General features: G+C 36.5%; 1 protein-coding gene across 2 annotated transcripts in view; it reads right to left on the bottom strand.

The window, feature by feature from the left end:
• LMBRD1 (LMBR1 domain containing 1) overlaps window positions 1–25,434 on the bottom strand; it is a 67,584-nt gene that overhangs the window by 3,244 nt on the left and 38,906 nt on the right. For both annotated transcript variants that reach the window (XM_041410696.1, XM_041410697.1), the window contains exons 8-14: window positions 24,008–24,133; window positions 21,433–21,585; window positions 17,016–17,080; window positions 16,137–16,239; window positions 14,940–15,044; window positions 14,349–14,498; window positions 9,210–9,285 (exon numbers count right to left, since the gene is read on the bottom strand). In XM_041410696.1, coding sequence (XP_041266630.1) covers window positions 9,210–9,285; window positions 14,349–14,498; window positions 14,940–15,044; window positions 16,137–16,239; window positions 17,016–17,080; window positions 21,433–21,585; window positions 24,008–24,133 — 778 coding nt within the window. The remainder of the gene's footprint in view (window positions 1–9,209; window positions 9,286–14,348; window positions 14,499–14,939; window positions 15,045–16,136; window positions 16,240–17,015; window positions 17,081–21,432; window positions 21,586–24,007; window positions 24,134–25,434) is intronic.

Here is a 25,434-nt window from a genome sequence, read left to right as displayed (position 1 = left end):
AATCATATAGTTCCATAGCTCACTTTTCACAGCCATCTAAGAAAGAAATGCCGGTGAAGTGAAGATACTTCAGAATTGCAGATAATATTGTCAATACCATCTGCGGCTCTCCAGCTGGTTACTTGAATTAAAAAACAACTAAAAGACTTTGAGATGGCACTTCATAATAATAGGATTAAACAGATGATGACAAATATTTTGGAATAGTTTAACCTTGTGAGTACATTTCTGTGCAGTGTTACAAGAGTAGATAACTAAATTTTAGCTATTGTTTCTGAACAAATGTTACTTAATAGGCTGACATGTTTCATCAACTGATTCCTCCATATGACTCAATTTCGAATAAGCTATAATGAATAGCCTGAATTAAGCTAGCTACTTCTACCCAGAATGATCAGTGTGAATACTACATGTATCTTGATCGTGTGGAACAAAAGTACAGACAGAAAGCTACCAAGCCTCCAATAGATACCTGCCACCATTTAAAAAATACAACATATGCTATGTACACATGTAGTGCTGACCAAGGAACAAAGCTAAACAGCCAGGATTCAAGACAAAACAATTTTTAAAATAAACAACGACAAGTACGAATAGTCATTACTACCAGAAGAGTCAACTACTTTTTGTTTTGAGTTCACTGATGAAGTGTTCCATTATGGTAAGAAATAGTTACACTTAAAGTACTATTTTCAAATTAAGGCTTCTTTCAGGAAGTGAATTAGGTAGTTTATGATGAACTACAATGATAATTTTATTCAAAGCCAGATACTAAAGCTTAAAACGTGATTTTTTGCACTGAAAACTAAATTATGAAAACTTACTGATGAAGTCCATCTTTTATGCATCTCAAAACACAGTGAGCTTTCACAAAAGCAAGTAGAAGGAAATAGTTTCTTAGGGAAGAGTCAGAAGTTCTTGTGAACAATATAATTTATAAACATTGGCATTATTTGAAAGTCAATAGTGTACACTTGTTTTACCTCTTTATTATCAACTAGCCAATGAAACAGATTATGCCCTCCGTAAATCCACAGATCAAACTGAGGAGAAAAAGAGCAGAGGTCCAACACACTAGATGGTCAGATTTAGGAAAGGGTTGTTTTTCAAGCCCCTTGAAACAGTTCTCAAAGTCGAAGCCCTGCACCTGGAATGATGTAACACCATGCAGTAGTGCAGGCTGAGTACTGGCCAGATAAAACGCAACTGTGCAGAAAGTGACCTCATCTCCCAGTAAACAAACAGAACATATGGCTACCCTTATTTATATGTAACTGAATATCAGGCTTCACCGTCTGGAATGCAGTGAAAGTCCACGAAACTGATCAGTTCTTCCGCTGTGACAAACTGCCATTTTGGGCTGCCCAGCACAAAAGCAGCATTTACTTATTGAAGCAAATCTAGTGGAGGACCACTGCAACAGCTTAGAGCACACAGCAGACAATGAAGATGTGTTCTTTCACCTTGAAGTAAAGGTGTTTGCAGGTGTGTCTTACTGCTGCCTCTGCTGTCTAGTGGGGACCTTAAATATTAAATGAGATTCCTCCTAGATCTGCATAACAAGACAACAGATGACAGAGGTGCAGCAAGAAATACACCTGTTAAACAGCAGGAGAGGCAATCAGCATAGGTAAACATGGAAGCAGGCTGTCCCTCAGAAATTCAAAGGTGGATGGACGTGAACAACTCGCTCTACTTGCTCCTTGCTGGGGCACTGGACCACATTACCTCTTGGATCCTGTGTGCGTGCTCAAAATCATTACATGAAGGTAGACATTGCAACAACACAAATCTAAATAACAATGGTATTTTTTGATGGAAAATCCCAAAGTGAGAATGCTAACCCCAAAGACAGATGAAGTTTATGTCCCCAGATTCAAGCACAACTTTGTTTTACTTAAAATACACTCAAAACCACTTCCAAAGGAAAAGCTACATCCTTACTATGCTTGAACATCTAAGCACTGCAAAACTTCAGACCCTAGAATACTGAAGGCATAGCTTCAGGAAACCAAGAATACTTATTTCATACAGCCTTGCTGCCAAAAAATCAAAACCTTGCTGTCAATAAATCAAGCTTTTTGCAAATCATTGCAAAAAGGACCTGCTGTTTGAAGGTTGTAGGTATGGCTTTGTATCACTGCTAAAATTGTTGAGACAAAGCAAGCTTCAGGAGTCTCTACAGGAGGATATTAACAGGTATAATAATTCCCCCCATTTTGTACCTATCATCTCACATCCTAACATCTTGATCAATATGCCATAGTGTTCAGGTCACTCCAGTGCTTCCAAAGTCCACAGAAGTTTATGGTAAAGACTGCATTTCACATATCACTTCCACATTTCTCTGGAAACAGATGCATGGAATGGCAGCAACAGCTATCCCAGCCAAAAATAGAAGTTTTTTTCCTTTTCTTGTTGGATAAACAGCAAAAAATGATTATGTTCTTAATTGCTCCTTAGTCATTAGTTTCTACAAGTGTTCTTTTAATATAGTATTTGAGCATATCACCACTTATTCCATATTCTTCTCTGCTGTAATATATATATACACACACACATACATATACGTATAAACATACATACAGAAATAACAGTAGCCTCATTCAGCTGAGCCTTTGTATTTGACAATCCAGCCCCTCCACTGCTGCTACTTCTCTGGTTTCACAAGCTAAAATTAATCACCTAAACAAAGCTTTTATAACTTTAGGGTTGTGGCATCCCATACCAGTTATCTTTCTCTCAGCTAACTTCTTCCAGAAACTTTAAATTTCAATTCATCACTCATTCAGCTTTCACAATAATGCCAGTATTAAACAGCTTCAGCAATACTTGCTTCAAGGTTAATTTTGCAATAAAATTACAACTTTGATCCCTTATCAGACTGAAAAGCATATTGGAACACATACTACTCACATATAGCAGAGATCTGAAAACATTTCCCAACTGGTTGTATGTAACTACAATAACTCCTCACTTAGAGATGTGAATCACTAAGCTTCCAACACTTCACGCTGACAGCACTTTGAAGTACTACAGAGCACAACAGAAGCAGGAGTATCTAATCACTCAGATACTTAACAACTGTTTGCAGCTATCTAAAAATCTTCTAAAATCTAGGTCTAACATGCAAGAAAAAAAAGCTGCCTGCTGTTTCATCCCAGTTGTCTGACTTTGGTGCAGGATTTTTTGCTCAGCTGGAAGGGGTAGTGAGATGGCAGCTAAATTAGACTTGTAGAGACCAAAAGTCTAGCCAGATAAAGTCTAGTCCAAAAAGCTACCTTACTCAACAGAAGCTCCTCAGTAGGTTTGGAATCAAATCCTGACAAAAGAAAATATTTAGCAGGCTAAGGAGGAGCCAGAAACCAGGAACTAATGAGGAGCCTGAAAAAGCTATTTGCGACAAATTCTTTAGAAAGTAAACTGTAAAAAAATTTAGTAAAAAAATGGTGGGTTTTTTGTGCTTCAAGCTACAGGTAAATTGTGTATGACACTTCTCATGGTCTATCTACAAATCAAACACAACCTGACATAAAACGAGCCAGACAGAAAAGTGATGTAACCAATGTGAATCAGTCTGGTTTTATAACAAATAGATCTGATTTTGTAACAAAAGCTACAAGTCTGGATAACCAATAGCTTTTTGCAGTTATTTTACAGTACACGAACAACTGCAGCACTCACGAAATTTCTTGATGATAATTACACATTATGAATGTTTATGTTAAATGGCTTGAGAATTTTCAACTCCCATCAGCTAGCAGGGCTTTATAGCATAAGGAGGCTCTGAAGTAGGATCCTCCAAGATTCTGTGCCTAAAGAAGAAAACAGTCACTAATCAAAGTTCCTTAATGCTAAATAATAAAAATTATGTCCTATTGAGTGATCTGGGTATCACAATTTTTTCCCCAACAGTGAAATTTAAATGAAGCGACATGTATGAACAGGATTTGCATTTATGTGTGAATGAAGGACTTAGTTGTAGAAAGAAAGTTCTGGATCTTACAACCAAGCACAAACTTTAGCTAAACATAGCAAGAGTTTTCACTACTTCCCTCTATACATTCAGAGAGCCTGCCAGTCCTTTTTTGGCCGTTTTAGATTTGGAGTTCCTGCTAGCACAGTTATGGCATTATAATGCAAAATTTCACCCAGCTGTAAGGTTTCTATTTCACTTTGGTTACAGAGAATCTGTGAGGGTGCCAAGATTTGCATGTATTAATAATAGACTAGGTGAAAAACATTTAAGGAGATTTGAAGAGCTAAACCTGTTAATCTCATTTTTTGTAAGTTTAAAGGATGACTTGATTTTAATGTTTATTAAGTACCCTCAAGTGAGGAAAATACTAACGCTACAAGTCCATGTTTAACGTGAAAAGGTACAGCATTAGCCAAAAGCTAAATCTGAAGCCACTTTAATTCCAAGGAGATAATGCCCAGTTTCTACAGGGAGGCAATAAACCATTGGATCAGCCTGCTGATGAAAAAGTATTCTCAGTGCTTTTGTTGAAAGTAGAGATCCCTTGACACATTGTGTACAATTCAGGTTAATTACAAGCACTAGCCACATGGGTTTAAAGACAAGCCATAATTGTTACTTCATGCCTTTGAACTGCCACCTTAAACCTGAAGAGGCATTTTCTGAGACTCCCTTGAAAAACTTATTTTAAAGTAACTAGAGGCAGACAATTACTTTAAAGATCTAGCCAGTGATAAACATCAGAGGCAATACTCTAGGGCTGAACACAGATGTAAAACTCTACAAAGGAAGCGGCAGACAGGATAGCCTATTATTTTCATTCTTATCAAAACCTCCTCCTTCAGGAAAAATAATTGTGGGAATTGACATATCTAGATCTGCATGTCAGTGAACAATGTACTGCAAAAAGATATTTACAGCAGCCTTAGCTGTTCATATTGTTTACAGGTGCCAAACAGGGCTTTCTGTGCTCACACACGCACCACTGTGCTTATCTAGATGGAGTTCTTATGGTTACAGAGGACTTTGAAAGTGTTAGGTGTAAGTACAGATTCAGGGTAAAGTGCCAGTGAGGTCATTCACAAAGCAACAGGAAAATGGAAAGTACTCACTAAAATCCTTACTTTATGTTAAGCATTCTGTAACTTATCAAATCAATTAATTTAGAACAACAGTTTCGAAGTGATAACCTACAGTCATACAACTTCATACAAAATCACTAATATTGAGGGTTCTGAGCAACTTGATTGTGGTTTCCCTTTGCAAGTCTGCATTTCTCAAGAAGAGAAACAGAATATGCTCCTGTTTTGGCATTTGTATTTGGGCCTCCTTTCCAGCTTGAGTAATGTCTATATCTAGTTTTTACTCAGGCAAAAATAAAGCCTGAGGTCCTGAACACTTGGACTTCTACCTAATAAGCGTCTTAAAAGGCGACATAGATTAAGTAATTTCAAAGCCTTAGAAATGAGATTTATTTTTTTTTTTGCCCTCACTTCACATGTAGCTCCAAATCAGCACAGGTCTATGAAAAAGGCCTAGCAGATAGACTGCACCCAGCATGTAACAGGCCTTGGGCAAGGCTCATTTCCTCAATGAAGGAAGAGAATCCAAGGGGGATTCAGAGCAAGTTATGCATTTAAAGTGAGTGATGCCCAAAAACTAGATCTTTCAGTCTAGAAAGAGGCAGATAGTGTTTGTCAGATCTCATAGTTCAGGCTCGCAGCCGAATCATTGCTCATTTACATTAAATCCCATTAACCTGTTAAGCTAAACCTATACCAAGTTCTCAACACATTAATCCTGCTGCAAGAGTCAATCAAATAATTGAACTTCTTTGCTTTACCTTATACTCAACCGAATTGTAGACCCAACATTTTGGCTGTCATTAGCCTTGAAAACAATTATCAAATTATATTTTTGCCCAGCTGTATTGAACACTGAAAACTAAGGCTTGTTTTGCCTATAACAAATACAATGTATAACAAAAATAACTTGCTGCCCCCAAAAGACTACTTAAAGAGCCTTTTAAGTTAACCCTAACACAAACCTTTTGTGCAAGATGATTAACTAAAGAAAGGTACTTGGACTTAAAAGATGTACCCTGCTCTATTATTTTTTGTCTTCAATTCTGTTTCATATAGTTACATTATTACGGCCCTTATCTGAGTATAAAACAGATTCTTATCTCTGCATATCAGGAGTAAATAGAAACAAGCTTTGCTGAATGAAAGCAGATAATGCTAAAACATATATATAACTAGAAATACTCAAGAATGTGTTTTCTGTAAGGTTGCATTTTAACTGCCTTGTGTTTCTCCAGGAAGTAAAACTGTCCTTTGGACCAAACCAAACATTAGTCTGCAACAAATCTACACGAAACACTGCACAATACAGCCTGAAATATTAGCTGTTACAATTTGATCAGGTCTCTTCTACCATCTCAGAAAGAAAAAAATAATTTACATAGTAACAATAAGTAGAGATCATATCTCCAATATCTGAGCATTCAATAAGACAGCAGATTGCTATAAGCTTATCTATCAGACATTGCTTGTTTTGTATTTAAGGAAAAACACCTGTTAGAATTAAATCACTTTAAGTGGAAGAAAATTAATTGAGGAGACAAATCAACGTTGGCATTTAGTTACAGCTCACTGGTTTACACAAAACCCTAGCACCAAAGAAGGCAATTCAAACTGCAAATGCTTGACCAACCTTTCTTTATCTTAAAGTAATTTGCATCTATTTTTGCCCATGTATAATAGCCTTAAAAACAAAAGAAATTGTATTCAGAAGTTCAGTTCCTACCTCTGAAATAAATCTGACTTGTCAAAATGCTCTGTCTGATCACAGAAAAGAGTAGCATCTACTTTTCATTGGTTTTGTTACCAGTTATTAAAAATGCCAAGTATTCCAAGGTAAGGATTACATCTCCAGTTTCTAAAACTGACTGGATTAAACAATCACTGAAGTGTTTTCACTGATGCATTTTTTTTTTAAAGTTGACTGTTACAAAACAAACTTTTCTTTCAGTTATACAAACACGTGAATGGCCTGAATGTATTATCTACAGTCAGCACAACTCCACTTAAGCCTTTTTGATCACACTGATATTGACATTTAAGAAATATCCATCCATTTTCTTATATTAGCTCAGCATAGGACAGCATCTCAACATCTTCACCTCTTTTCTATTAAGAAAGGAGACCATGACTCAGAGATAGCCACTGCAACATGATGATGATGACAAACCAAAGCCATCATTTACACAGACCAATTTCTGTTCAGTACATCAGGAGACTAGTTTTAAGCATCAGCATATTGTTCCCATTGATCAAAGTAAACTAAGAAAGAAAATCATGTAAAGTATTAAAAGTATTCAAAAGATTCAAGTATGGGTGGAATTGAGTAAGTTTATTTAAATCAAATCCCAGTTTCTATAATTAAGCAAAGTCTGAGGAAATCAGACTATTTTCTCTCACAAAGGTCAAGACTAACAAGGTTATCAATGCCTGTGAGTATATTCTGCTTTCAGCAGATACTGGCCTAGTCAAGAAGCTGCTAACAAGAAACAGATCTGTACAATTTGGACAAAAGTGATCTCATTTTGAAAGGCAAAACATTTCCTCTTCTAAATTTTGCCAGAGTTTCTATTTTGAATCACAAAAACAGGACAGCTTAAACATCAATTGAACAACTATATTTGTCAAAATATCTAAACACTTGAAACTGCATTAAGTCTAAAAACAGCCATCAAAAATGGATTAATGATTTCAAGTATGGGGAAAAAAAGGGGGGGGGGGAATAATCACCCTTGGGAAATGCTATGAACCACCAGGAATGAGACTAACACATACACTAAATTTGAAGATAAACATAAATACAAGGGAACTGCCCTGCAGAAGAGGCTTGACAGACTAGGAACAAAGAACTAATGGTCCAGTCACCTCTACTAGTACACGTACAAAAGTAAATTAAGTTTAATATTTTCCAGTAACAAAAGTAGAGAAAACCTGAGTGGCTATTAACAACTTGAAGAAGCAGTCAAAAAATCAGGTGTTACAGAATACTGATAAGAGGAGAACACAGGACAACTATTTATCTTTTCTGTGAATTAACGAACACTGTAAAGCATTTTCGTAAGGATAGAAACGCATACACAATACAGCTGCTTCTCAGACAAGCTGAAACTTGGCCAGAGTAAGAATACTGAAGGCTTGGGTTCAAAAAAATCTGGACCATTCTGAAGGCTATAACTCTTATGCTGAGATCAGTGTTAGCAATCAATATGACTGTGACCTTAAAGAGTACTGTCAGTATTGCAATGGCTTCTGCACTTCAAACTGTGAAAAAACTGTATATATGCAGAGGGAAAGCAAGTATAAAGGAACACTGCAAAAAATAAAACCAGCACGACTGCCATTAGCTTGGTTTTTTAATAAAACCAGGCTAAAAGTCATTCATACAAGTTTCATAGAGGAATAAGCACTAATAAAATGTTACTAGTCTTTCTCACAAAGAAAAATATCAACTACTAAGGCCTGCATAGATGGAAAGTCAAGGAGCATCACAGCATTCTCCATCTGCTTGCTAGTCAGTACTTAACTCCAGAATAACCATAATACATCTTCTGCCCAAATAGCAGTCAAAAAGGGGGCATTTAGTAATACAGCTGAGAAAATTTATCATTCCCTATAATCTCCAGCATAACTCTAATTAGAGAAAAATAGTTGAAGATTTCTAGTTCTACTGGTTGCTCATGGAAGAGCCCCATTTATGTATCATTAAAAATTATGTTGTTCTCTTATCTGTAAGTTTCCACTGAGAATCACAAGCTCCACTGAGAAGCTCAGACCTTTGTTTTCCTGAGTACCTTGAGAGACCAAATAGAATAACTGTCTGCATGTCTGTATGATAAACAGACACAGTGAAGTGCACTTCCAATGCTAAGCTATTCACCAGCTGGGGTTTATTTTTAAGATCTTCTATATCCACATGAAAGCAAATGTGAGATTTTAAAGTTAACTGGAATGCTTTGTTACTCATGGTTTCTACTATGTCAATGACTATGACTAAATAGTCATTCCTTCAAATGAATAAACTATCTTTAACTTAACTATACATCAAAGCTTCATTTTAGGCAAATGAAAGCTATGAAGACAGATTAAGCTGTTTATTACAGCTGAGCATGCACCTATCACATTGAATACAAGGAATAAATTTATCTTACCTTCAGGTGCATCTGCATCACAGTCTTTAGACACAAGTGTCACATTCCTTGGCTGACCATCAATTGTCTTATTACTCTGCATTATAAATACAGAAAATTGGTACATTAGTCTACCAGAAGTGGTCTTCCATGGACAATGACAATGCAGAAACCAAAAATATTTTCCAGTTAATTTAAAAAACCCTTAAATCTCATTGACTATTCAAAAGCATTATTTTTGAAAGCACAGTAAGCTGTGAGCAGTAAAACAAGAATGTTTCTAAGTATGATTTCATTAACAAAACAATAGCTTGTGTTCTTTTTGAAGACTTGTGAAAAATATACTTGAGCTCTGAAATGAAACCTTTTGACTGCAGAGAATTAATCTGAAAATCAACTTCGGTGATGAAGTCACCACAGAGTTCTTAGAATTGATAATAATGAATACAGTTTACTTCTGGTCTAAAAGCCAGATGGTAGCATGCAACATACTTGGACTGCCAGAGTGGAAGAAGAAAAATTATTCTTAAGTGAACTCTTGAAAACCCAAATGTACCTGCTTAAATGCCCCAAGTCTTGGGAAAATTGACCCTTTCAGGGAACATGAACTCTGTGTTCCACATTTTTAACAATCAGTGAATAATTTTAGCAGAGTCCAATGTAAATCCTTTGCTCTACGGTGATTTTTTTATACCCTGATTCACTTTCAAGGGTCACATACCTACTTCTACCCTCATGATTTCCTAAAGAGAAAACCCTCTAAAGAAATCAGTTAAGAGTCAACACCTTGTCTTCAGACTAAAAGAAGTTACTTAAAACATACCAGCAATCAGTACAAGCTGGCACAGAAAACTAAGTTCTAACTTCTCTGAGGAAGTTTATCAATATTAAGCAAATGCAGCTTTCACTTTGAACAGTCAAGAGAAATAATTCAGTGTCTATCCAAAAAGGTAGCAATTTGTACACACAGTTAATTTCATTTCATGCAAGGTTATGAAAGTGGGAAGACTGCCTTAAAAAATGGATCTAAAATGAATATGACTTAGTCATGGGGATCAGGAACAAAAGAGAATGTGTAGACAAACAGCAGGGTAAGAACAGAACACGTGAAATTTCAATAATTCAGTGTACATTTAGCAGTTTTCCATCTCCAGAATGTATTTCAGCTGGCTGTCACTATTCCAGCTTACAATGCTCAGTCACAGTAAGCACTTATTTCAAAAGAACAGTATCAAACCTTGTAAAATTCCATGGGGCACACCAAAAGCACAAAACATTCACAACATAGCCATTTCAAAGTTTTGTCTTGCTTATCTTCATTCACTTTACCATATTAACAGAACTTTAAATACAACAACAGCTAGACCTATGGGCTTTCTTTGACAGTATCTGTGCTTTTTTCCAGGTCTTATATCACTCTTCTCCATGAACACTCCCATAATTTTCCTATAATTTCAGACATTTTTAGTACAAGTATTGTCAGAGTACAACTTTAATGTTCTGTTATCCCATCTACTCCAAGGCTTCAAGCAGGATGCATCAAGGCCAAGCATGAGACAAAACGATGAGACAGTTACTACAGACAGTAACTCAGTATGTGTGCTTCAAGAGCTGACACATTTTGGACACTCCAGAAAACAGCAAGCTATTATGTAAAGGGTTAGGACACAACCTGTTACACCTACATGATTAGTTTCTGCTGATGCTAAGGACCAAGAACTTGAAAAGATCTGTTTCCACACTTAGCCATCCAAGGGATGGTACTTCTGGATTCCTGTTGCTGACAATGGAGACACTGGATCCTGCAATTTAGCTCCACTCCTCCAAATTATCTATGTGATGACTGAAGAAACAAAGTGATCATTGCTGTTCTGGTCCCCAACCAGGGAAAAGTCTCCATGTTGCTTATGGCAAGTACTGGCTTTTTAATTCCTGTCTGGGGTAATCAAGTAATAAATGTCCACTGGGTTATATATCAGCAAGCAGTGGTCTTTCTTTCAGACAAAGGCAAAATAACCCTTGGCCTTACTGAACAGAAATAGGAATTATACCTCAAGTATGGGCAAAGTTATGCCTTTGCTAGAAAGCTAAGAAGGTAACCTAGATGTGGATACAATTTTTTGTTTGTGAAAAGTTATAAAAAGAGTTATTGCTGATTAACAGTTAAGACAAATTGCTTCAAGAGGTGAAACTAAGCTATCCTTGGTGTCTGAAGAGCTATGAAAGTTAAACAAATTTGTATGGAAGGATTCAGCTGGTATGGGCACAACATCCAGAAGAAATTTTCAAAAGTTTCCTACAGACACCACAGCTGAAAACACTTTTGATGAATTGGGGTCACATGCTTTGAACACATCAGTGCTCAGAGTTAATAAAGCAAGTAGCCCAGGTCTAGTTAATGTTAATTGTCTCAGAAAAGCTCCACTTTCACATATATATTCAGTTAAAAGGAAAAGTTACCAGCACTTCCAAATTAAAAGATCTTGCTAAGAGTAACAGTCTCCAAAGGAAACAGTCCAAGATTCAAATAGAAACCTAACCTACCCCATGCATTACTACAGATTGTGATAACAATTTAGTTTGACACATTACTAGATTTGGAATTACTGTAGAGCAAAGCAGAGGGGGAGGAAATACTCCTTTTACACAATCTATGAGCCACCAGACTGTCATACACATGTTTATCAGCCCATCCATCCACTAAGCTTTCCTGGAATAATGCTCATCTATTGCTTGGTTCTTACACACTGTTGGTTAGCAGTGGTGTTATTCTGAAGGAAATGAACTGTAGTGTGAGAACACATGAAAACCTGGACTGTCAAAGTGAGCTGGTGCACAGGGTTCTCAGTTATCATCAGGAAGCTCGCTGTGCCTAGTTCACTTGCCCTGCTCCTGATTATGTTCCTGGACGCTCCTAAATCCATAGTCACCAATTCAATAACTCTTAAGAACCTCTTCATTACTACCTCCACAGAAAAATACCTTGTTTCTCTTCATTGCCAGACTCCCTCTCTCCTCACTTCAAAATATCACAATTCGACATCCAGTTTCCAAGGTAGTCAGACACAGAAAATGTTTCGGATACATTCTGAAATACTCCTGGAGAGGATGTTTTCAGAAAACCTTGTATCTATTTGGTATGCCAGAGAAGCCCAGATGTAATTTACCACCATATTCTTTATGTCTCATGTTATTTTAACAATAAAACCAGTTTCTACTCAAATTAGATTATGCACTTTAAACACAGCTCTTTGAAATGAGACATAACCTGAAGTCTTAGGATGCCTATCTTGACCAGAACATTTTGTAATCCTTTAAAGAGAAAGTTACAGCTCTACTCAACCATTCCAGCTAATCTTTCTTGCAGTGCTGACCAGGATTATATTGCAATAGCTGCTAGAATGACAAGAGTCTTTCTACTGCTGTGCTCTATTCTCTTGACCCTTTTTTCTCAAAAATTATGTATTTTTCTTCAGATACTTCTTCTCATAACAAACACTTGCATGTTAGCTGTTTAAGTCTCAATCCTTCTGCTTCCCTTAATATACACACATTTTATTTTATTCACAAAGTAAAACAAACTGTTAGCTACAGCCTTTATTATTTTTCTCTTCAAACCTTCCATGCTATCTACAAACTTTACCACAAAGTTCTATGTAAACACACCTAAACTGACTTTCATCTTAGTTTCATGCTACTACTACCCTAATTGTGACAAGTTGAGCCAATGCACACCTAAGCATGTTTATTTTGTGTTAGGTATATTTAGCATGAAATCTAATAAAATGCATTACACTTCCTAAATACCAAATATTCACATTCCCTACTGTGATTCAATTACTGTGCTTGGATTGCTATCAGGATGACCAATTGCCCACTACCAAATAATTCAAATGCAAAGACAGCAGTAAAGTAGCATTTGCTGAGACCTCCACTTCCTGCAGTGACAATCCTGCCACACCAACACATTTAAGTTGAGCAAGTTCTATCTTCTAGCCTATTTAACACTACTTCAATTTCAATTTCTCCTTGTAATCCTTTTGCCCCAAGAACTCTGTATCCACTGTTTAAACTAAGATAACTGATAGAAGTTACAAAAATTACTAATTTGTTGCAGCTGAAGGAAGTCAGCAGGTGTTTCATCTGTAAAGCAGGTATGTCCTCCTACCACAGGAATCCAGAGAATTACAGAGATATTCCAAAGCTCAAAGCAGCATCCAGTCACTTCAATCTCATTTGAATCCTTTCTTTTGACCACTCCAGCTCAATTGTTTTGTCTTTGTGACACAAACATCAAACAGCACACCAAGGGATCTTGACTTCACTGCACCTGAATAAGCAACCAGTTCATAACTGGTTCGTCACCTACATTTGCAAGATCAGATCTGATGAAGTCTACCCCTGTAAGATACCAGACCTTAATAAACAGCCACCCATGAAACCTCTCAAGATGCTTCTGGTATGTAACTTTGAACTTCCCCATAAATATGCAGGCTGCCACTCAAACTAAGATGTAATACAGTAATTTAATTCTTCAGGTACAGAAGTTGAAAGACTTCAAAACCTTGAAATACATAAAAGTGCAATAACAAAAGCAAAGATTAAATTTTAATTGCTTAATTCTGTAGAACATTTTACAGTGCAAGAACGGCATGGAGTTTCATGAAGTTGGACAGTCCAAAGTGCCTGAAATGTGATTAATCCACACACACTTAGCTCCCCTCAGTTTCTTATTTTCTACTGTGCCAAGTTATGTTTGTCATGATAAAAGCAATCAACTGTGGAACAGTATTGATTTCATTCTGTACACAGCCCTCCACATTCAAAATAATCCTCCCCGCAGACACTCAGCAACCTAAGCAGACCACTACAAAATCTAGTGGAAGCTAACAACTGTCTTAGCAGAAGGAGTAAACCAAACCTCAGTTTCATACTAAGTCTTGAGATGACAATTTCTCAAGAAATGAAGATTTAAAGTTGTGTAATATATAGTGCAGTTAGTTTCTGGCCTGTGTATTATCAAGAGCCCTACTAGTATTTAAAAACACTACCTACCAAAAATCTCTTTCAAAACTGAAAATGTGTCTGATTTCAAAGTTTCTGAAAACAGTACATTTTTAATACTGAAAATAAAATTTAAACAAAAAAAAAGCATCTCACCTGCACCAGGTATTTCTGGCTTCCATACATTACATACTGTGGGGCAAGACTGTAAATCATGTAACTTGTATGAAGAACTATCAACAGAAGTATCATACAGAGAAATAAGAGTGCTTGAGGTCGAGTTTTTCCTCGTCTGATTTTATAAAGCTAAAAGCAGAAAAACAAATATTAATACAATGAAATAGCTCTTGTTTTTCCTGAAGGCATTCAAAAACCTCTTTACGTCAAGTAAGTTTTAATTCTACTGCCAGAAGTGGGAGGTTGCTAATATTATCTTCTGGCAACTTAATTTCAGTGGTTCAAAGCAGGTTTTCAGGTGTATTTACCTAATTTCAAAGCACAGCTATTTAACTAAATTAAGTTCTATCTGCATTAATGGCCCAAAAGTCTGATAACTTGGTAAAATGAAACACCTTCCAAAAGCAGTGCAAATGGTACAATAGGCTTTTGACACTCATTAGGCATACAGACAATGCTACTGGCAACATCCCATATTTATGAAGCAATACAAAAATCTTAAATATATTCAAGAGCACATATTTTTTAAATATCTGAGTATTAGAAACTAAACTCTTAAGTTATATTCACCCTTGTCCAGAAGAACCATATTCCCATATTTCGAATGCCTGCCATTGAAGTGAAGATAAAGTACATAACAATGGTTGTGATAAGAATATAATCAAGTGGAAAAACCTAAAACAAGAACACAAGCAGTTAAAAAGACAAGAATAAAAGCTCTTCTCCCACTCGAAAGTAAGTAGCTTCTACTTCTATAGCTTATATTTGAGGTAGTCAGAGTCCTGTTTTAAAGTTTTACACAACTGACTCCAAATATAACTAACATAGCTTGCTGCTAATAGAGCTTAGACAATTAGTTTGGAAAAGCATTAAGCATTTTTATTAATTTAAAAATAAATGCCTTAATTTCGAAGTGTTATACATTTTTAGACCAAGAAATAATTATTTTAAATACACCCACAGAATGACAAGTGCACAGTGGCAACCATTATTTTAGGAATGCATATTTGTGACTATTTTTCTGATTGTATTTGCACACAAAACTTATATTTACATTAATAGAAGCTTGAGATAATATTGCTGAACATGATTCTTCTCAGTGAACTACAAGCTTAGATGTTCAACACTTTCAAAAGCCATGGGGAAGCACTGCATTGCGCTGACCCATTACACCAAGAATATAGGAATACCTCAACTGGAGAGGGAATAAAGCACTAGCTTAATATTAAAACTTTTCTTTTTCTCAGTTTACTCATGACAAACTCAAATTTTTATGTGTACTTGTTGCCTTCCAGCTCTACTAAAGCTAACTGATGCATGTTTTTATGTTGGGCTTGCTTCCAAGACTAATGCCTTACTATAACATAGCCAATGTTGCATATTTTTCAATGTGCAATATATTAAAAAGTGAAAAGTTGCATTTACTTCACTAAAAAGGCCTAAGCTATCCAGTACACTAACTGGAATGTATGTAGAAGATGGAACAAAGTAGCTTCTATTCTGTGCATACTAACTACAACCATTCTCATTTGCCACTGTATTCTCATCACACCAAAATCAGTTTCAAGCACCACCTTCCTTGCCCAAACTAGATACCATTCACCCAAGATTTTCATATCAGCAACTAGGAACTAAAAGTTAGTAAGGAAGCTGCCTTGCTTTTACTGAACACACATCTAGACAACATGGTTTTAATTACTTGGGGAGAAGTTTAAAAGGAAATGGAAGAGCATCCTTACATATGTGTATCACCACTTCTTTACTTACTCTTTGAAGAACTGGTAACAGCATATTCAATGGATTGGTCAGATTAGTTCCTAGAATTATAAATCCTGAGTCGAAGCCAGCCGAATGCAGAGCTTTGTCCAAACTGCAATAATTAGAAATACTGGGTAAGTACTGTGGTTCTCCCAGAGCTTTGTCTGTAGTTTTAAAAGGGCAACCCAAAAGAAAAAACAAACTGAACTAATCCGGAGAGTGACAGCTGTCTAACATCTATTCAGACACATGCTTTGCTTTACCACATTGACTGCACTTGTTCTGTTAAAGATATATTGATTTCTGCATCTCCTCAGCATTTTTGCTTTTCCCCAGTTTGGGTCATAAAGCTTATTTTCCCAGTCTGACAGATCAAAAACGCCAATATTTGAGACCTTTGGTTAGTGTCAATTCACATTGAAATCTACCAGACTTGCAGCTGGCTATGTTGCTTTTGACACTAAGAAACGGTTTCAATGTAATGCAGACCAAAATGGATTAAATATGTAATCTAGTGCAAGATTTTAAGCACCTATTTCCCAGCAGGTAACAAGTGTTTTAAGCACTTGTTAACCAAGAAATACCTGCAATAAGACTCATTCAAGCAAGCAGAATACTTTTGTAATCTGAATTAAAACTTCCTGAATATATATACTTAATTTCTGTGCTGATTCAGAACTGTTTCCCACCTGAAACATGTTCTTTCATCAGTTTGTTTTGGTACATTTTGCTCCATTTCAATATATACTATTATCATGAGAAGTGCAGCTCTATTGACAGAAATATAATATCAAAAAGAAGGGGGCTGAGGCAACCCACCTAAATTTTTATATTAGAGCAGAAACTAGATAGTTTAAATGGCCAAGGAAAAAACTGAAATGTACTTACTTTGACAAGAACAGAGAGACAGTGAAGAGCAATGCCACAATGATGAAGAACACTCCCCACACGATCTACAAGTAAAAATTTAAAACAATTTAACTGAAAGTGTTTCCAGTTGATATAAGATGCGAACACTTGCCTTTGTTTCAATAACAAACTAATGATCTTGGAGCACTTCAGAGCTTAAATAGACATGAAACAGTAACTTTTTGATAAACACTTGAAAGAAGTGCTCACAAAACTTTTACTATGTTAAGCATAGTTTGTCAAGTACATCACATGCTCTAGTGTAATACAAAAATCTACCCCAATGTCAAAAGTGATGTTAAGAAAAGAGATGGCACACTACATTTAACAATAATAGCCTTTAGCAGAATTCACAACCTGCATTCTCTATATTATATGGAAAACCTTAACTATGTACATGCATTTAGGTTTAATTAAAGAAATTTGAGATTCTTGCCTTGACCACCCCACATGTGCTCACCTTCCAACAGGAGGCAACCTGTGCACAGCTTACACGGAACATCTCACCCTTCCTGAGTAAAAGCTCCCTTCTGTAGCACTATTCTGAAACGCACAATGACCAAGACATTTGGGAGTGATGAAAAACTCAGCCAAACCCAAATGCTAGGTCTTCATTAAAACACAGAAAAGTGTTTTTATTATGCCTACCAAATACAGCACTCAAGCCAGGAACTGATTCTCCAAGCTGTCTCAACCAGAACACCACCTACTGTGTTTCTTGGATTATCAGCTAGTTCAGGAAACTACTCTCCCTCCTTCTGACAGGTTTTCTCCCTCACAATCTTTTCCCTGGGGAGTTTAGGGGATGATACACAGAAGAGAGCCTAGGTAGGAAACTCATTCAGGTACAGTTCCAACAGTTGCACTGTATTTTCCTAGAAACCCTAGTCATGGAATACAATCAGACAAGTCACTGAACTTCCCAAAACAACATTTTCAGATTGCTAGACCTGAGACTTAGACAGAGTTACTTCAAAATTCTACATGCAGGTACACAATGCACGGTCTTCCATGTGAATGAGGGAGTTTCACAGTTTAAATCGCCTCAGAACTTGGCACACAACCATCATGAAAAGGTTAAGAACTTTATTACAGCTGCTCATTAAAGACTCTCAGAGATACAATGCTATTATTGTTCATTAAATTCTGAAGACAAACTTCCATCTGCAAACTTCAATACAATTTAGAACATCACTTACAGAACAACTCAAATTATATAGATCTTATTAGACATAGATTTAGAGATCAATATCAAGGTAAGCATTAAGTTTTGCATTTCCACATCATTAAATGTACTAAGATTTTACCTCTCCACAGCAAACTCCAACTAGGTATTATCTGTATGGGAAATAAATATTGAAAACCAATAGAGACCAAGAGTCTGAATCTCCTAATTCTTCACCACCTTCTGACAGCTATGGCCACTAGACAGGTATTTGTATCTCCTCTGGAATATGCCTGTCTTCTGAAGTGACATCTAACATTTAGAAATGTTAGGGTTAGGGGTTTGCCTCCTATCCCTGCTCCCAGATCAGTCAAGCTAAGCTATTTCATCTGTGGATAATTCTGAAGTGTTATTAAGATAACCACGGAATTTCAGACTTAATTTACTCTGAGCAGAAACAAGCCACAAACAGTTGGTGCTTGTTTAAAAAGCCTCAAAAGTAACTTCCAAAAATTGTTAATATTCACCCTATAGACAGACACGAAGCTCAACAAAAGAGGTGCTGCTTCAGAGAATGGAGCAAGACATTTCTACCCCAACCTGTTAAGAGGACTATGCTGGAACAAATAACCACACTTAGCCCATGTAGAACACCAGATCAGAACAAGAGGATATTTTCTAAAGGAAGCTGCAGCCTACAAAGATCCCACATGTGCTTCTGACAGGAACTACAGTTCACAGAGTCCACTCATACTGGAACAAAGTGTGAAGAGGAAGCAACAGCAGAGTAGAGGTTTTATGGACTGATGGCAGCTCCCTATTCCCCTCTGTGCTACTCCAGAGTCAGGACAAAAGGAGCTGAACCTTGGAAAGAGTGGGCATCTTGGCTCACAGAAATCTCAGAACACTTGATTTCCTTATATTACTGTAGGCATTTCCAGTTTGCTCCCAATAGCTGTGAAGTACACAATGAAAATACAGATGCAATACTACCAATTTATTATTTTTGAGTAGACTTCCATGTTTCATATCCCATAGTCTTGCTCACACAGCTATGTTCACATAGTATGTGCTCTGGAGTTTTTTTACCCTAAAAAAAAAAATTTAAATGCTCCTATAGTACACATTTCTCTTGTTGCTGAGACTATCAGATGAAAGCGTAAGAATCCATAAAAAAGGCAACGTCACATTTTGTAGAAAGAAATTAGACTAATTCAACATTACTCAACAACCTCATGCTGGCCAAGACTCAGTTCCCTGGGATCTTCAGATGTGCAGCTTTTGACTGAATTGAAAAAACAGATTCATCTTTGAGTTAGCTTTGAGTAAAATAATAATCAAGTGAGGCTTTCTACTTAAAGAGAAAAGTTTTGCCTTTAACAACAAATCACATGCTAATAGATACTTAGCAGTAATAAACCAATTAAAGCAAGAACACTTGAGGACACTATACAAAGACAATGTGATAACAGAAGTTTGAATGCAGACACTATGCTAACACTATAAAAGACCTTGAAGATTAAGTGCAATTCCTGAACATGTTATTCTCTTCTGTTAGTCCCAATAAGAGCCTGCAACTCCCATAAATTGACCACCCCAAATACAAAGCAGAAAAAGGATTCTCTGTCTAGTACTTGCTTCACAGAAAATGGAATTTTTCTTGAAGTCTGAGAAGCAGCCACATAATTGAACAGTAATATCAAAACTGGAAGGCACTGAGGGTGAAAATGTTGTAGAACAGTAAGCAAAGCTTCAAGATACTTTCTGTACTTCTACATTGAACATAAGTACTACATATGGATATCAAACAGATTTTCACCTTTCCTTAAAGCCCAACTGAACAATTCACAAGTTATATATCTGCAAAGACATCCTGAAGGCTCTTCAAGCAACACTAAAACAGCTCTGCAAGAGTTAATATGCAATTAAGTAATAGACATTACCTCCTTCACAGGACAGCTCTAGTCAAAGTAAACAAATTCTCTGACATGCTACATAGTAGCACAACCAAGAAAAATCTGTCAGGAAATATTAACCACCTGCAACTCTGCTTTAGTCTGTGATTCATGAATCAACAACGCACAGTGACTGTCACAGCTACTGAGTGACTATAAAGCTTTCCAACCACAAAAACAAGGAGACACAGGAACACCATCCAGACTGTAGGTGATAAGCTGTGAGTAACTAATGTTATTGTATGCTTTCCTGTGAGAACACAATGAAATGTTCAGGTCCCAGAGACAAAATATATGGCGAACATATTTCTCAAATTTGAGCTTTATGTGAAAAGTTGTAGAAGATTAATACTTAATACCCAAGCTGTATTATTTTTAAATCAAAAGGAAGCCTCCAAACTGTTAACTTGAATAGTTAGGGATATTGGCCCTTTCAATGAAAGGGCTCAGACTAAATTTGTAATGTATCATAGCAAGGTAACTCCACTAAGAATTGCACACTGAAAGCTTTTGTTTAGTGGCAATTCCAGCCCATTGTCTTCAGCACCCAGCATTAACAGCAACAATGACAGAAGAAATTGTTAATCCATCCTCCACCCCCACCCCCCAGCTTTCCCAAAAGCAGCCTAGAGTTGAAAGTAATGCTGAAATTTCTTCCTACATCTAGTTGGCAAGAAATACTTTATATGGCAATACTGTTAATAAAAGTACTAGTCTTCACAACTAGGTATCTACTGAAAATCGTAGTCCTAAGACCAAAGAGGCCAAGATAAAAGCTTTGCCCCAGTAACCATCTCCTTTGCATTGGTTAAGTATCACAACATTACATTCTACTCAGCTAGCTTACTATTTATCAAGTAATTCCTTGGCAAGATGCTTGTTCCAAATGCACGCATTATCAAAGTGTCTCTCATTTCTGCTGGATACATGTAATTTAGATTAACCTAAGCTAACCGACAGCTATAGAATTCTTCCTTCTCTTCTTCCCATTTTCATATGCTTGATTAAAAAAGATATTCAGATTTTCCATGGCAGCAGCACTGAAGTAAATCAGCTAGGATTTGTTCATTTTTAATCTTAATCAGAGCTGAGAAAGTAGAAGGTTTTCCAACAGCTCAGAGTTCAATACAAGGCTATCATTGTGTAGTACTGGAGTAAATTAAAAAAAAAGGCACAGTTGATATTCAGGGTGGTAACTGATAAACTTTACCTGTGATTTATCTGGGGAAAAGCTGGAAGTTATTTCAATTTAAGTACCAAAAATGAGAAGTTTTACCTTTAGAGGTCTAATAGCTTCACAAGCTTTTGTCCACCAGCTTTTCTCAATAGACTCCAAATGCCTCTCTCTCCTTCGAAGTGTCCTTAACCTCTCTTCCAGTTGTTGTAAAGTCCGTCTATCCCTCGATGACAGAGGACGACCATCTCGACACTGGTTACAGAAGAGCGCAAAAGATCAAGAGTCACCAAATCAAGAAAATAATCGACAGCTACTTAAATTATTTCCAACTCCTCTAAAGAATTACTAGTATATAATTCATGCCTGTATAATTTCTACGAATATCAAGAGCATGAAGTGCAAAAGTCACAAGCTGCAACAAGAGGAATTCCTATTGGGTGGCAGAACCACTTTCAACAGAAATTTTCAAAAACTTTAACAGGGTGGATAGTCTCCATGGCTAGAAATGGTTAAAAAGCATAGTCATGATCTAAATAACCTGATCTAACCTCAAGGATGTCCATATTTTGTGTGGAGGGTTGAACATGGTGATTTTCATGTCACTTCCCATTCAATTCCATGATTAATTCTATATATCCAACTCAGCACTTATTTTCTTTCAAACATTCCACTTGATACTCAGCTAAGTTTCTTGAGCAAGAAATATAGGTCAGATAAGAGGCAGCATCAACCCAAGAATTAGGTGAATGCACCAGATAATTTGTTTGATTTTTATGTTTAGGACTGTATTTTAATTTGGAGCCTTTACACTGAGCAGGAACCATTACACTCTGCTGTAAAGTGAGTAGCACATCCTCACACCTCAGTTATTTGCTAAATGCAAAGCAACAAAATGGGCATTAGGGAGCTGAACCACAATTGTTTCTAACATTGATGCTTGTGTATTATAAGCACACACTTGGGAAAAAAGTATTCCTTTATAGTAAGAAATGAACTAAAACTATATTTTTAAGTCTTGAAATTCCTTATTAATTTTCCTCTTATTTTAAAGGATCATTCCTATAAATATAACAATTTCTACCACTGAACATTAAAAAAAATTAGTTTGTCAAAATTAAATAAGTTTGTCAAATTAAATAAGTTTGTCATTATAAGCATACATAACACTTACATTGGAGATTACAATGTACTTTTAATAGGAACACATGTGCTATACCCTGTATAGACCTCTGTGACTTAAAAAGGACTTTTTGATAACAGTTCAAGCTCCCAGTCTGCATGTTCAAGCTTGAATTATTTAAGACTAATGAAATAAACCTACCAGATGTACAAGAACATACTACATATTGAATCTCAGTAGCATACCTTCATACTTCTAGTTTTTACTGTATAGTAGTCTCAGTAATACCTTCTTCACAACTTAATGCACATATAACTGAAGAACTTAAGATTTCCATTACAGAATGAGGCAGAATCCTGACCAGAATCCATAAACCAAGAAAAATTAGCTTGCACTAAAGGTCATAATACAATATAAACATAAATTAAGAACTTCCTAGTTTTTGAACCTAAAGTTTCACCAGACTGAACAATAAGACCAGTTGCATGCAGATTATCATAACCCAACAAGGTCTTCTGTAATAGGTAATTATCCATTCATCACAGCTTTCTCATTTTTCTCTACTGGTCCCAGTAAGAGAAGTCTTTGTTGCTGTAGTACTTTGTGCAAAACCAAAACATGATAATTTAAGCAGACTACTTTTTAGATTTCTCTAGTCAACAAAATATCTAGAACACTGAAGATGCCCACACTGTAGAGGTAAGCCAAGTATCAAGGGAAGACTGTTGGAACTGCTTCAACATCTGAGGTCTACTGTCACAGAGCACACAACAGCACAGATGGACTGCCAGGATGGAAGCGAGGCACTTCGATGTCACTTTTCCCAATCAAGGCTGTAAAAACACTGGTCAAGCCATTATCTGAAATGGGTTGAGAAAAGAGGTGGGAGATTTTCCCCTATCAATTTTTATTTAAAGAAATCTTACCCTCTTTTGGCTTGCACTCATATTGTTAAAAGTGTCTTGCTTATATGAGGCACAGCATTCCCATTAGCTGCAAAACCATCACGGGTGTACAAATGGTGTTCACATCCTAGGGATATTTAGGACTCAGAACAGCTTTCCATCTGCATGCTTTTCATAAAAAAATCACTTATAACAGCAAGGTACATTAACTGGGGAAGCAAGAATATCTGGAGCTGTTATTTATTCATAAAGATGATTAATAGTTTGATGAATCTAAATCATGACAGCTCTTTGTAGCAAGTATCCAGTGTTAACTATACTGCATTGAGTAAATCAACAAACAGGATACTATTTCTGGCAGAAGACTAAGTGAGGTTAATATCTACAAAGCATCTCTTCCATCCAAGCAAGTCTGGAGAAGCTTGAGTTTAATTTGTTAGCACTTATTAGCTAGACAGAAATAACTACTGCTGCAGGACTGACATAAAGAATGTAATCACTGCTACACAAGTGCTTCAAAGTAACTCAAATAACTGCAAGCTATTAATTTCTGACTTGCTATTCTTTCTGGAACAGACTACAGCATGACCATGAACTAGTAAGCAAGGAAAAACAATCATTAAGAAATTGAGAACAATGAAGACCTTACCTTTGATTTAATCCTCAATAAATGCTGTTCCACTTCTTCAATATCTTCAGTGTTCTCCAAACGTTCATAAGATGCACTGGTAGTTCCCTTAATCAAGTTTAGAGGCAAAGCTGACATACCATAAGCCTTAAATAAAAAGGAAACAGACACACTCAAATTTTCTGCCATATACTGTCATCTGATAAGGCTGCTATATGTTGTGGCTGCTATATGTTGTAGCTATAAGGTAGCACAAATGGGTGGTTTTTCCATCCCATCTCTTAATAAGGCATCCAATTCATTTCTCTTTTGAGCAAAACATAACAAACATGCTATGCAAATTCCAGCATCCCACATCATTCCAGTGGTAGTTAAGTGTCTTGTGACCACTCAGACATGTATTAAGATTTCATACAAGCACAGTATACTGATGAATTATTAAACTAGCCCTCATTTTTTGTAAATCACATAGCTTCCAGAAACCTTAATCTTCCCACTTCAAATCAAAATCAACATTTTCTGCAATACAGAAATTTCTAGAAATTGAACACTAGTAGTTTTAGAAGCAAAGCATACACAATTTCTTTGCAGCCAGTCGTCTTCAAGCTGATTTTGAATAAAATTGAGTCGAAAGTACCTGGTTTACTAAAACCAAAATTCTGCAGTAAAAAGGCAGCGAAAGTTACATGAACATCTGAACTCAGTTACATTCCAAGACTGCTTAGACGCCCATTCACATTCATAAATTTTGTCAGAATTTATTCCTCATTATAAATTCTATGTCATTCAAAGTGTTTTGCCAGCTTCTACATCAACAGCACACCCAGATTTTTCCAATGCAAAGTTCATAAGCTTCCCACTAACAAAAAGAAACCTATTTGAGGCAAGGTAAACAAGAAAATGACACTACTTTTCCTCTGTTACCCTATGATTCTTATGGATCAAAGCCAAGATCAGAAGTTACTCCAGGCAGTTTAGAGACATTAGCCATAAGCTTGTAATTTGTTTATTGCAGATGATATGTTGCTCTTCGTGCAGAGCTCAGCAGGAAGGTTCTTTCCTCCCTCAGCAATTAACACACACAATTTTACTAGAGTCTGATATCTGAACACTTGCTAACTTCAGATAATCGTTTAGGTTGAAAAAGACCCCTAGGATTATCCAGTCTGACCCATAACTCTGCCAAGTCCACCACTAAACCATGTCCCTAAGAGCCATGTCTACAAGTCTTTTCAATATTTCCAGAAGTCTGAAGAGCAGTTTTCAGGATGTTCACAGAAATACCACTCCCTCCTTCAAGCACAGCTTTACATGTCCTACTGAGAATAGAACTAACACAAATGCTAGTGTGTTAAAAATGTCACCATACATGCTGTCATATCATGAGTTTTCTGTACACAAGACACGATTTGACCTGCTTAGAAACCTACTTTGACATACCAAACTCT

Source organism: Onychostruthus taczanowskii, unplaced genomic scaffold (genome assembly GCF_017590055.1).
Source record: "Onychostruthus taczanowskii isolate IOZ18803 unplaced genomic scaffold, ASM1759005v1 scaffold33, whole genome shotgun sequence".
Lineage (NCBI taxonomy): Eukaryota > Metazoa > Chordata > Aves > Passeriformes > Passeridae > Onychostruthus > Onychostruthus taczanowskii.
This window is presented reverse-complemented; position numbering and strand designations above follow the sequence as displayed.